The following is a 12,903-nucleotide window of genomic DNA, read 5'->3' on the forward strand; positions in this document are numbered from 1 at the left end:
CATGCTGAGCTTCTGAGCAGGGGAGGTAAGGAGGTGAGAAAACACTACACGGATGCAAAAAAATTGAATATTCTGTTAAGTAACATTGTCTTTGCTGTTATAACGTACTTGATGCATATGACACCTGCTTTTACCACTTATTCCTCCAGTGAAAAAAAAAAAGATAGCCCCACTAATTTGCCCAAGAAACATGGGATTACAATCCATTATCAGCTCATTATTTGGAGCAGATCTAGTGTAATTTGTGAAAACAGGTAAGATGTGTGTGCCTGTGAGTATTTCGGAATGGGAGAATCCACAGCACCAAAAGTCAGAGCTCTGAGCAGAGGTGATGGAGCCTAAATCAATGTGATTAATTCATGTTAATTGCTGCCCTCTGGTGTTAGTGCCACGCTTGTCGTTACTTTGCTGATATACACGGTTTTCGGTGCCGCCCCTTTGTCCGGAAGATAAATCTCTCAAGTCGATTTAGAGACAGATACAAACTCCTGCTGCCTCGCAGCTTCACACTGCAGTTACTCCGGCTAAGACGAAGCAAAAAAAGGAAACATTTAATAAAGAAAAAAAGGAAAAAAACTCAGACCTCTCCTTGCTGCCTCTCCAATTGTCTACTGGAATATGGAGGATATTAATGAGGCTGTGGTGATGTATCATAGACAAACAGGAAGTGACAGGTTTTGCTATGAATTCTCCCTCCTGCATATTCCAGAGTAATTTAGAGGCCTCACACAGCCTGCGCTGCAAAACTGCAGGGCGTTGTCTGCATACTGATGTCCTGCTCACACGATCGAAGGAAACGGATGTATTAAAGGCACTCCTAAAGGCCTCACTTCAAAGGGAAACTCAGCTCAAAAACAGAAGGAGTGAGACAAGGTGATGCAATCACCACTCCTTTAAAAACGCAGCATCTGTGGTAAAACTTCCACCCTGCTCTGGTCATAGATCACTGTAAACTGAGACCAATGGGAGCTAATATTTAAAGATGATTAATGACCTGCAATCAAGCAATGCCATGATTGTGCAGTGCTCATGTGTGTGCATGTGAATCCTATTACACAGTGTCATACAGGCATGGGTCAACTTAGTAAATGTGTTTTTTTGTTTTTTTTCCGTTTGAAAATAAAACCTTTTCTATTCAATGTTCTCACATGCAAGTTCGACTCACCTGCAGCCATTACACAAACATCTTGACCGAGGGCTGACTCACACGATCATTCCTCTGAGGTTACAGAGGCAGAGTGCTCCCGGAGGAGTAAAAGATTGCATGTCACTGCTTGTTTGAAGCCAATCCGTTTCTTCAGTCAACTCAATATTGTAACAGCTGGATACTCTACAAGAGTGGACCTCTGGCTTTAATAATGACACCATGTTGTACCATGACACTCGTGGTGGTTTGTTATGTGTCCATAAAGACACACATGACTGCCAACAAAACAATTGATTTTTTACTATAGTACATGGTGTTTCATAAAAGTGCGACAGGCTTAAAGAGAGAGGCTTTGCTTTGTTTCTCTCACAAACGAGATGTTTGGCATTCATTTTCTCTTTCGGTGTCACAGAAACAGTTAGTATCCTCAATGCTTTATTCCCTGTTTAACAAAACTAAATCAGTATATAGTGAATTGTGCAGATAAATGTCATAGAAGGAAGTGGGGCACTGCAGATCTTTTCTGTCCATCCCCATTTGTCCTCCGAAGCTAATTTCCAGCAGGCACGTATGGTGATATTTATACTCAGAGAAGATGTGTTTTTTTTTTTTCCTTCCCAAATATCTCTTTGGGTTTATTAAAACAATCCACCAAAAAGCTACTCAAACTAAAGCGCAAATTAATTCCGAAAACAAAAGAGGTAGAGAAAGCGAACGCTTTGAGCAGCAGCAACAGGATTAATATTTGAAAGAATGTGCACCCTCATAGAAGTGCGAGAGGCAATACATATCAGCATAATAAATGATGATTCCAGCACATCTGACATTGCACTCCACAGGAACTCAAAGGCAGAGAGGAGAATTGGAAGAATAGGCTGCTCAATTTAGAACAAGCAGCTGTTATGCGCTTGCCTCACTACACATCTGCCAAGTCACTGTGGGCAAGCACTGAGGTGACCCAGGTTGCACCAGTCTACTTCTACCTTTCAAATTCTCTGCATTAAAACATGTTTTTCCCCTCCTTGTGCTTCCCAGTTGCAGTGATTAGGATTCATACAATTACAAAGTTGAAAAGGAGCTCTATTAATTGACAGGTCTGGAATGCGGTACTCAAGGAGCGCTGTTAAGGTGTGAATCCCTCCCTCCTCTTTTTAGCTTATTCAAGAAGCTGCATCAGATGTGCTGACTTTGTTCAAGTGAGATGCAGCTCTTTTTTTTTTATAGATGCCATGTGACTATGTGTGGCTCGGCTCAGCAGAGGTAAACAGTGTGTCTTTACTGTACTCTGCCTACACTGCATAAAATCAGGCTGACCTCTCAACCTTGCTGCTATGAAACCTTTTGTCTGTTTTTAATGATTTTGATGCTAGAATCAATTTTCATATATTTTGGGAATTACTATTAAGCATATTTAGTGGAACCAACAGGGATTGACAAATCAATACAGTTCATACAATTACAAATCCTCCACATAGGAGCGTTGCTGATTTAACTTGGGGTGGGGCGTGAACAAACATTGCAGTTTTGAGATGAAGAGACTCTTCGCTGTCTGTAGATGCAAATAGTTCAACAATTGTTACGTTGACATGACTCTACACAAGTGAAAAATATTGATAATATTACTGTGTATTTCTGCCATTTATAAACCCTCAATAAAACGACTGTAACACTGACTCTGGTTATATGCCTCAACTCAAAGCTTTTTTGCTTTAGACTTGGTGAAAGCTGAATGGTACTGTATGTCTTCACATTCTGGGAATTCAGTCCGAATTCAACAAAATTCCCAAGGCACCATTGTGTCGTTGGCAATCCTCCTGCCAAGCGCTCTATCACACTGAAAACTGACAAATGGAAAGCCATGTAAATTTGAGGCTTTGAATTAAAAAAAAAAGAAGCTCTAAACATATTACAATTCACAACTAAGTAAAACTTGTAACAGGTAAAGTTTATTCCTGCAGTATTAAGTTACATAATAGCTTCAATGCATTACTAATTTAACCAAGTTCTGCGAAAATTTGGAGTGATCAGCTTGTAGATCTCTTATCAAGGCACATTTCTCTGAATCCCACTCTCCAGAATACCTAAAGGACACAGGCAATATCCTGCTGCAGTTATTAGGCTTTGGCTTTGAGGTAAAATCGAGTTCTAACTAATAGGACAGCTGAAAAATCACTGCAGAGATTTGTATGCGATAATGAGAAATACAAGCGCGGTGTGAATTCATTCGTATTTCCAACCTCTAGGTGTAACCTGTAATTACTGCTGTGGAGCTTTTCAGACGTTGGCAGATTAAAAAGGAGTTACCCTGGGGCCGGTTGGCCAGCCACTTAAGTCAGGCAGCCGCCAAGACTCTGCTGAAGCTGACACTCTCTGGATGACAGGAATGCCAATGCACCTCTCAAGGTGACACCTGACCGGATATACTGTCCAGTCTTCTTCTAAGGTCACTCAAGAATTAAGTTTTCGCAGTGTGTCATGCCTGGCAGTCTTCCCTCTTCATGTGGAAATAATTAATCACAGATATGGGCAGCAGTGACTCGAGGGGAAGCAAAGACATCCACGGGTCAGCGTGTTGGTGGCTGAACCCACAGCTTCCCCCAGTCCACGTGTGAGGATTCTGAACCCAACGTTCTGCGCTGCTGTGTGTATCATAGAAATATGCTCGATGTGTTGAATTAAAGTGCTGCATGAAAGAACATGACGTGTGGTGCAAAGAGCTTTGAAAAAGCAACAAGGCTAGAAAAGCACTACAGAAACATAATCCATATAGCAGTTTATTTACCAAACGTAAATACATTTTTCCACTCAGAGTTGTATGAAAATAAAGTGCACCCTCTTTCATTTGTAAGGTTTTAAGTATGTGGGCATAATAATGTAAAATAATCAGAATCATTAGAAATCATCTGATCTTATCAGGTTGTACAATTAGGTAAATAAATACTTAGATGAGCAGCTACAACTTGACGTATAATACTGTGTCATTATTTTTTTTTCTATTCTAAAAAAGCAAAAATGTTGAGGTGGTATTTAAAAACCTAAACACACATCATGACTTAGAAGCTTGTAGAACTACCTTTATTCCTGTGGGGGAATACTGACCCACTCTTCTTTACAGCATTGCTTCAGCTATTTGAGGATTGGGAACATTTGTTCATGCACAGCTCTTTTCAGGTCCCATTAGAAGATTTCACTCAAGTTTAGGGACAGACAGCCTTTAGAACCAAAGTGGTCTAGAGTCAAATGGTTGACCCAATAATGGCAACAAGTGTTACGCCATGTGACTGCAAAAATAGCCCAAATCATCAACCCTCCACCGCTGTGCTGGACAGATGGTATGAATTGTTTGTGCAAATATGCTGTATTTGGTTTTTGCCAAGCCTTGGCTTGTATGTTATGGCCAAACACCTTCACTTAGGTCTCATAAATCCAAAGGACATTGTTCCAGAGGAATTGTGGTTTGTTCAGATGCAACTTTGGAAGCCCAAGCCATGCTGCCATGTTGGGTTTTTTTCTCTTGGCAACCCTTCCAAACAAACCACATTTGTTCAATCCTTTTCTAATTGTACCATCAAAAACTTTAATATTCAACATGCTGAGGCCTGTAGAGTCTGAGATGCCAACTCCTGGGTTGTTCTTTTTAATTGTTCTGAGGTTTTCCACCAGTGAACAACCAGGGTTCGAACTACGGGGGGACTCGGGGGATCCGGGACCCCCTGAAACTGACACGAGACCCCCCGAAAACACGATTTGGGAAATGTTGGGGGGTCTCTAAAATATTGGCAAAATGTGATTTCCCCTGATGAGTTATGATTGCAGACGCGATGCGTGTGTGGAGGGTGGAGCCTGTGTGCGTAATTGGCATAAAGCTGAGCTGTCCACGTATGATTCTGTATAGGCTTCTCATGTGTTTTCGAGATCCGCGCTCTGAGTCAAGCGCAAGCAAGCAACGCCCCCCCCCGCCCGAGAAAAAGGGACCCCCCGAAAATCTCGGTATAGGCTGCAGGTCCAGATGGTGTCAGCCCCCGAGTCCTGAAGGCCTGTGCAGAGCAGCTCTGTGGGATTCTGCAACACCTTTTCAACCTTAGCTTGACCCAAGAGAAGGTACCACTGTTGTGGAAGACATCCTGTCTGGTTCCGGTACCAAAGAAAACTCACCCTTCAGACATCAATGACTACAGACCTGTTGCCCTGACATCCCACATCATGAAGGTCCTGGAGAGACTCCTGTTGACCCACCTGTGTAAGCAAACCAGCACATATCAGGACCCCCTGCAGTTTGCTTATCGCCATGGAGTTGGAGTTGAAGACGCTATCATACACCTGCTTCAACAAACCCACTGTCATCTGGACAAAGCAGGCAGCACTGTGAGGATCATGTTCTTTGATTTCTCCAGTGCATTTAACACAATTCAGCCTGATCTGCTTCGTCTGAAACTCCAGAAGACTCAGGTGGAGGCCTCAACAATCACCTGGATTAATGACTATCTGACAAACAGACCACAGTTTGTCAGACTGAAGAATTGTGTGTCTAACCAGGTGATCAGCAGCACAGGAGCACCACAGGGGACTGTACTCTCACCATTCCTTTTCACTCTGTACACTTCAGACTTCCAGTACAAGTCAGACTCCTGTCATCTACAGAAATATTCAGATGACTCTGCAGTGGTCGGGTGTATCAGAGATGGACAAGAAGCTGAGTACAGAGAGCTGGTGGACCGCTTTGTGGCATGGTGTGGGAACAATCATCTCATCTTGAATGTTAACAAAACAATGGAGATGATTGTAGATTTCAGGAGAAACAGGGTCAGATCAAACCCTGTTTCCATCATGGGAGAAGAAGTGGAGGTGGTTGAGGAATATAAATACCTTGGTGTTCATGTGGACAACAGACTGGACTGGAGACACAACAGTGAAGCAATCTACAAGAAAGGACAGAGCAGACTGTACTTCTTGAGGAAGCTAAGGTCCTTCAAGGTTTGCAACAAGATGTTGCAGATCTTCTACAAGTCTGTTGTTGAGAGCGTCATTTCCTCTTGCGTCATCTGTTGGGGCAGCAGCATCAGAACCAGGGACCTAAAAAGACTCAACAACCTGATAAAGAAGGCTGGTTCTGTTCTGGGGACGGCTGTGGAACCTCTGGAGACAATAATGCAAAGAAGGATTTTGCATAAAATCAAGAGAATTATGGACAACCCTGAACATCCTCTCAATGAGACTGTTATCAGAAAACAGAGTCTCTTCAGTCAAAGGCTTCTTCAGTTTGGATGCAAAACTGACCGCTACAGGAAATCTTTCCTGCCCACAGCCATCAGCATCTATAATAACTCCTTGATTTAATTGAGCTACATCAACATTTAATTTCCCTCTGGGATAAATAAAGTATTTTTGAATTTGAATTTGAATTGAATTGAACACTGTGAGCAACCTTTCTCAATGAGGGATTTCAAATGATCCTGAAATGGCCTTCTAGTCCCTCTCAGATTGATGAGCAGCAACGATTGCCTCTCTAAAATAACTGCCAACGTATTTCCTCCTGAGTATTGTGTTAATACACATCTGAATGCTACAGACCAGCAAACTGACAAGACTTCTGATTTTATAGAGGTGCTCACACCTGCTGATGATCAGTTAATCTGATATGTAGCACCTGGCTGCTACTTACCTTAATTCCTATGGAAGCAATAAAGATGGACTGTGTTTCACACATTTACAGTTAGCTTTTGTCAACATAAATGACATAGTGTGTGTTGTTCATCCAAGGTATGGCTGTATTTATCTAACTTTAAGACATGGTAAGGACCAGATGGTTTGTTTTATTATATTCTGACACTAACATTTCAATTAAAAGAGTACATTCTTTGTTTTTCACATTCATTCCACAGAAGGTGGTTTATTTACAGAGCAAGTTGTACACTGAAAATTATATTTTCAAAACCACACAAATCCATCCAAAATAAACTTCTTTGGTCACAGACAGATATCAAATAGGTATACATTAGTGCATTAGAGATACGTGTTAAGAGAGAGCATTAATATATGCATTTATTGTACGTGCAGATACAACAACTGAATCCAATGCGAAGAAATACAAGGGTTTTTTCCCTCTAAAAAGGTGCTTTCAAAACTTAAATAGCATCCTCTACATATTAGGGATCTCGTTCTGAATTAATCTTTGCAAAATAGTACTGCGGTAATAATAATAAGTCAGATCTTAACTATGTGGTCCTAAGTAGTTTACGTGTACTGACCAACCTGCAGGATGGGAAAATGTGATAGTCTTGCTGCCTACTGGCTGTGCCGTGTCATTAACTGCAGCAATTACTGACATCGAACGGTTCTCAGCCCTTAATTGGCAGATTCGATTGCACATGTGATCAATGTACACAAACAGAAATTACACACTGAAAATCAGCACTCTATACGCCACTGGACAGCAATGTTAAATGGAGAGTTGATGGTGCATTTTTTTGAAGACAAGTCCACCCCCTAGTGGTGAACAGAGATGATCAAACAAGTCTTGTTGTAAATGTAAAATGTGCAGCGGATTAAAAAAAATGATTTGTTCACCCTTCTGGTTTGGATTTTCAGTCTAATAAGAATAAAGAAAATCATGAAAATGCTTTCACTTGACCTTGTGAAGAGTGAAACAGAAGGGCTGTCTTATTCATCTTCATAAAACACACAACATTTTGTGAATCTAAGATAAAACATACGCCAGTTCTCACATGAACCAAACAAATCTTACAGTGTCCGAGACATGACAGAGATAAAAGACCTGAACTTAAGGTCAAAACTTATGGACAATGTCTTGGACCTAAGCATCAGTATGAAGCTGGGAAGGAAAGGGAGTGGGGACCTGAAGAACTGTAGGAGGATTTTAAGAGGGAGGCACGAATGATTCATAGAGGATGGCACAGTGAGTAATTGTAGGACTCCTGTGCAGGGGCTTTAGCCTAATGAGGTGCTTACTTCCCCCTCTCTGGTACTAAAAGTTATAGATCATGTATTTCAGCTCTGTTACTGTGCTAACTGCCTCTCTGCAGGTCAGATGCATTTGCATTATTAATTGGAAGATTAAAATACTATCAAATGGAGGAACAGAGGGGGAAGTAAACCCAGATGGCAAGATAATATTGACCTCTGCCCACTTGGCCCTGCTGTGTATTTCAAAATGCTTTATTTGGCCTTTATTTTCCCCCTTATTCAAAGAAATCATTAAATCTCATTCATGTCCATCCACATGTGAATTTTATTGAAAATAATCTAAGAAAGTCCCAAGAAAGAAAAAAAAAATGTTTAGTTATTCTATGCTGTATGTGCATGATTTTTTTTATTTATTTTGCCAATAACATACAAGAAATCTGTATCTGTGTAGACATTTTTTTAAAGAAAAAAAGACAAAGATTTATGTAATTTTTTCACCCGCACAAACTTACTGAAATGGGATAAAGAGATCTGTAAACACAAATGCAACCTGATTTGAAATAAAAGGTTGTTCAAAAGTTGACTTTTCACCTTTGGGGCTTTTGAGGTTTAATATTCAGCAAAAAACAGGCTTCCTGTGCAGAAAGATGTTCAAACTTGTCACGATGAGATAAAGTCCTTTGAGTACTTGGAGGAATTTCAAAGCCTGTAACAAGAAAGCCTGGATGACAAAGTGGAGATGTGTCCTTTGAAATAAATGTATTTACCACATATGAAGTATATAACCAGGACCTGCTACAATATCCTGCTGCTTATTGAAACTGTGGCATTCAAAATTGTTAAAGGTAAAGCTCTATTAGAAGACAAATCTGTATCATTTGCTTTAAGTGTTGTAGTGGTGTCTGGTTTTGTATTGTGACCACAGATTGTCCTTTCAAATGACACCACATGAGGGCAGACTTTGATGGAGCTAAGCTCAATGTGCATATTTTCAGATCCTATCATACGTGCTTCTGTAGTTGAAAAAACTATTTCATATGAAGCGCCTTCATCTTTTCCAAGGAAGAAAAAAAAATCCTTATTTTGACAGCACTGGAAAGAATTAGCAGAACACGAAGTGAGGTCTTTACTACTCATTACGAGACGAGCACAAATGCTAGAATTACAATGTTCCCATTTACTCGAACATATTCTACATCTGCAGTAGATAATAAACACAAACTGTAAAGTCAGTAACTTCAAACATTATTTAAACTAGTGAAAGAGATCCGATATTAGCATATAGAAAAGACTGAACTATTCAAATGTATCATCATTAAAAGCTAATACTAAATCTGCACAGGGTCATTTTCTATGTACTATAAACAACACTGTGTGCTTTATTCACATGAAGCCAAAACACTTAAGTCATTGAGTTGTGAATAATTTGAACTGCTGGATAATGACTTATCTGCAGACCGAAGTAAGATCATCACATATAGAGGAACTAATGAGGAACCATTTCCTGTGATTATGGACTGGAGTTTATTTCAAATCTTACAGAATTATAGAGTTGAGATCAGAGTGATAGGAGCAAAGTTAAAGCATGAAGTGAAACTGAGCACATCAGACAGAGAAGGTGACATATTGATCTTTGAGACGCTTAAAGCTATCGGCACCTTAAAGTTTTTGAGTGGGGAACATCAATGCGAGTTAAAAGCAAAAGTGCAATAACAAAGAATAATCTATAAAATAAATGTACAACTCTGGATACCAATCGTTTCACAGAACTATAAAAGCTGGCAGTAAAAATGACACAGAATAATAAAAATGAATCTTTATATCTTGTTTTATTAAAACAATTAACATCCAAAGTGTTAGAGAGACATAAAAGCACAATAAAGTTAGGCAACTGGAACGTTTCTTTAAGAACTCAACAGTGCTCTGCGACATAAAGTTATCGGTGTACTGTAACATTGTGAATTATAAAATTCAAATATAAAAAGAATCAAATACATCTCAAGTGTGAGGGTGGTATCTTGCCAGTGAGAAAGCCAAGGCTATACAGTCAGTGAGGGGGACGACAAAGGAAACGATCACAAGCCGCTGCTTTTTGAGACACTTTGCCCTCTATTAGCATACACATCATTATGATAACCAACTCAAATAAAAAAAAGAATTTAAAAAAGCCCAAGGTGCGACTATTCGATGTTTGAAGTTGAAATACAGCTCGGATTAATTCCAAAACGTCCCATGATCAGGGACAATTAGTTCTACAGACATTGAGATAATAGAATATAGGTTGCTTTTTACAATGCAGAAGCTGGTTTACTGAACTGTCCCACTGTAACACAACTTAATACACCGTGTATTTAACATACTTAAAAAAGAAAAAAAGCTTATTCTTCAAACAATGTTTTTCAAGTACACTTCCAAAAAAGTTGGCAACCATGTATCTTAGTTGCTTCAAATTATAGACAAGGGGCAACAATATTTCAACATCTATAGATAATTTCGAACGGCCGCCCAAGCTGTTCTATTCAGCCTCATCTGCACTTTATGAAATGGAAATATTACGACTAATACTGTAAAGATACTTTTTGAGATTAAGAACAGAGCAACAGCCCGACTAATCTCAAGAGTCAGAATAGAGAATCGTAACTTTAAAGATATATAATGTGGATTGATTGATGGGAAGAGATACTCTTTTATCAACAGATTTTATCATTCCTGTCATCTGAAATCCTACCCTCCCCATATATATACACATGTATGTCATATATCTATGTGATTTACCTATATTATCCCCCAGTCCAAAGTAAAACCCACAAGAAAGTCCCTTCCTCATAAACAAGGCTGAAAAATCATTATGGTGCTCTTAACAATTGAAAACAAGCCGTTTCCGGTCTGGGAGTGATTACTGAGTCAGCTTGTGCATACTCACATTAGTATCTGGGCAAATTAAAATAGAAAGTGTACTGAGGGGCTGTCATTAGAAAACACGGTCATGGCTGGAACTTTTTGGCCAGTGGATGGATGAAATGTTCTGCTGAAGCAGAGTTGCTTACATCTCTTCTTCCTCTGTGTGAGATGCGTCACCATCATTAGTAGTGAGATGCTCCAAAGTACAATAAACCAAAACATTAAAATGTTACCACTGTTAACAGATATTATTCATATTAAAAATTTTAAACAGAATATAATCTGGAATCCTTCTCCTGTGCAGCGACTGGCATTTGAACCCCCCCAGCCCAGTTGGTTTTGGCAGTGGTCTAACACTTGTGCTTCATGGCAAGCTGTAGAAAAATTGGGGTGGGGGGTTACAGGATAATACAATGAGAAAACTCAAGAGAATAACGTCATGGCATCAGTCAATTACCTTCAAAGCTAAGTTGAAGGCAACTATAACCAACTGGATACATCAGACTGTTCAATAAAACACAGAATGCGAAAACATTTGTCATACAATTGACCGAGATAATCCCAAAGAGGAAAGAGCAGTGAGCCTGGTTCTTTTCTAAGCAGGCTCTCTGCATATTCATCTCCCTCATTAACAGTGGTTCTAATGGGCTTTACGGGGGGTGGCAAGGCCACCAATCTAATACAAAACGACAGGGTGTGGAAATGTGAAAAGAAACACACACACACACACCAGAGTGAGAATGGAGTATGTTGCTGTGGAATGAGGAGAACTGAAATCCACAAATCGATCAAGTGGGGGCAGTAGAGCAGCACAGAGAAATTAGTGGTTTTGATTCAAACTGAGCAGTGCAGTTAAAGTGTCTGCTGTCAGAAAGTGCAGGAATGAGATTGCGGAGATTGACTAAGAGGAAAAGAGTCAAGGTGACTCACTCACTGTACTGCAGATGCTTGCTGCTGTACTTGAGTAGAAAGCAGAGATCTACTCCGTGCTCTTGTCTACTTAGAACCAGTTCTGGAGGGTCAGAACTGGTTCTAAGTGGACAATATGTTATGTAAGCAACTTACAAGATGATGATAATAATTTGAAGTTACTAAGAAATAAGTGATAATGCAGGCTAGTACCTCTCATCTGCCTGTAAAATTAAATCAATGTGCGCATTGCACAGTCTACAGCAGCAGCTTAAGCTGCTTACCTTCGGCCGGTAACCTCACCAACACATGCAGAAGAGTTGAAAAGTAGGAAGACTCAAAGCCTTTGGCTTTCTATCCTCCTCTAAGGTTGCCACTTGCATGTAACACAGAGTTCTCTGACAAACAGTATGTGTCTGGATGACACTGTGCAAGACAGATGATGAGTTATGAAGACAAACATGTTGCAGCTAATGTATCAAGTGAAATGAGAAACGGCAGCAAATGAGGGATTCTTTGTGGGGGGGGAGCATGCAGTCATTTCCTCCAGAATCAACGGAAGACACAGCTTTTTTTTTTCTCTTCTTATCGCAGTTTTGTAATTCATCACAGAGGGGAAGCTCATCTGTGAGGAGTAAGACGGTCATGCAAGGCTTTTCAAATATCTTTCACTGTCTTCAGCATGATTCAAGTGGTCTTTTCAATGGGTGGTGGACTGATTTGATAATAAAGTCAAAGAGCATGCAATTAGTTTTCAGAGCAAACAAGAGATGCGTGAGTGACGGATGAGAGCACACTATAGAAAGCCACCAGAGAGAGATGAGGGAAGTAAAACACTATTATCTCTACACGGCAGAGCACACCACTGCTAAGAGAGTTATGTCATAATGAAGCACTTCTTAAAAGTATCCTCACGTTAAAGGACTAACAGCACACAGTATTTCTCAATATTTGAGGTGAGACTTGAAGATGGCATTTCAATGTAATTTATTAAAATAAGATACAGTGATCCCACCTTGAGG

General features: G+C 40.0%; 1 protein-coding gene across 2 annotated transcripts in view; it reads right to left on the reverse strand.

The window, feature by feature from the left end:
- Positions 1-9,875: 9,875 nt before the first annotated feature.
- stxbp6 (syntaxin binding protein 6 (amisyn)) overlaps positions 9,876-12,903 on the reverse strand; it is a 52,361-nt gene continuing 49,333 nt past the window's right edge. For both annotated transcript variants that reach the window (XM_075447694.1, XM_075447695.1), the window contains one exon: positions 9,876-11,346. In XM_075447694.1, coding sequence (XP_075303809.1) covers positions 11,323-11,346 — 24 coding nt within the window. In that variant the 3' untranslated portion in view covers positions 9,876-11,322. The remainder of the gene's footprint in view (positions 11,347-12,903) is intronic.

The sequence above is a fragment of the Odontesthes bonariensis genome, chromosome 17, assembly GCF_027942865.1.
Source record: "Odontesthes bonariensis isolate fOdoBon6 chromosome 17, fOdoBon6.hap1, whole genome shotgun sequence".
Lineage (NCBI taxonomy): Eukaryota > Metazoa > Chordata > Actinopteri > Atheriniformes > Atherinopsidae > Odontesthes > Odontesthes bonariensis.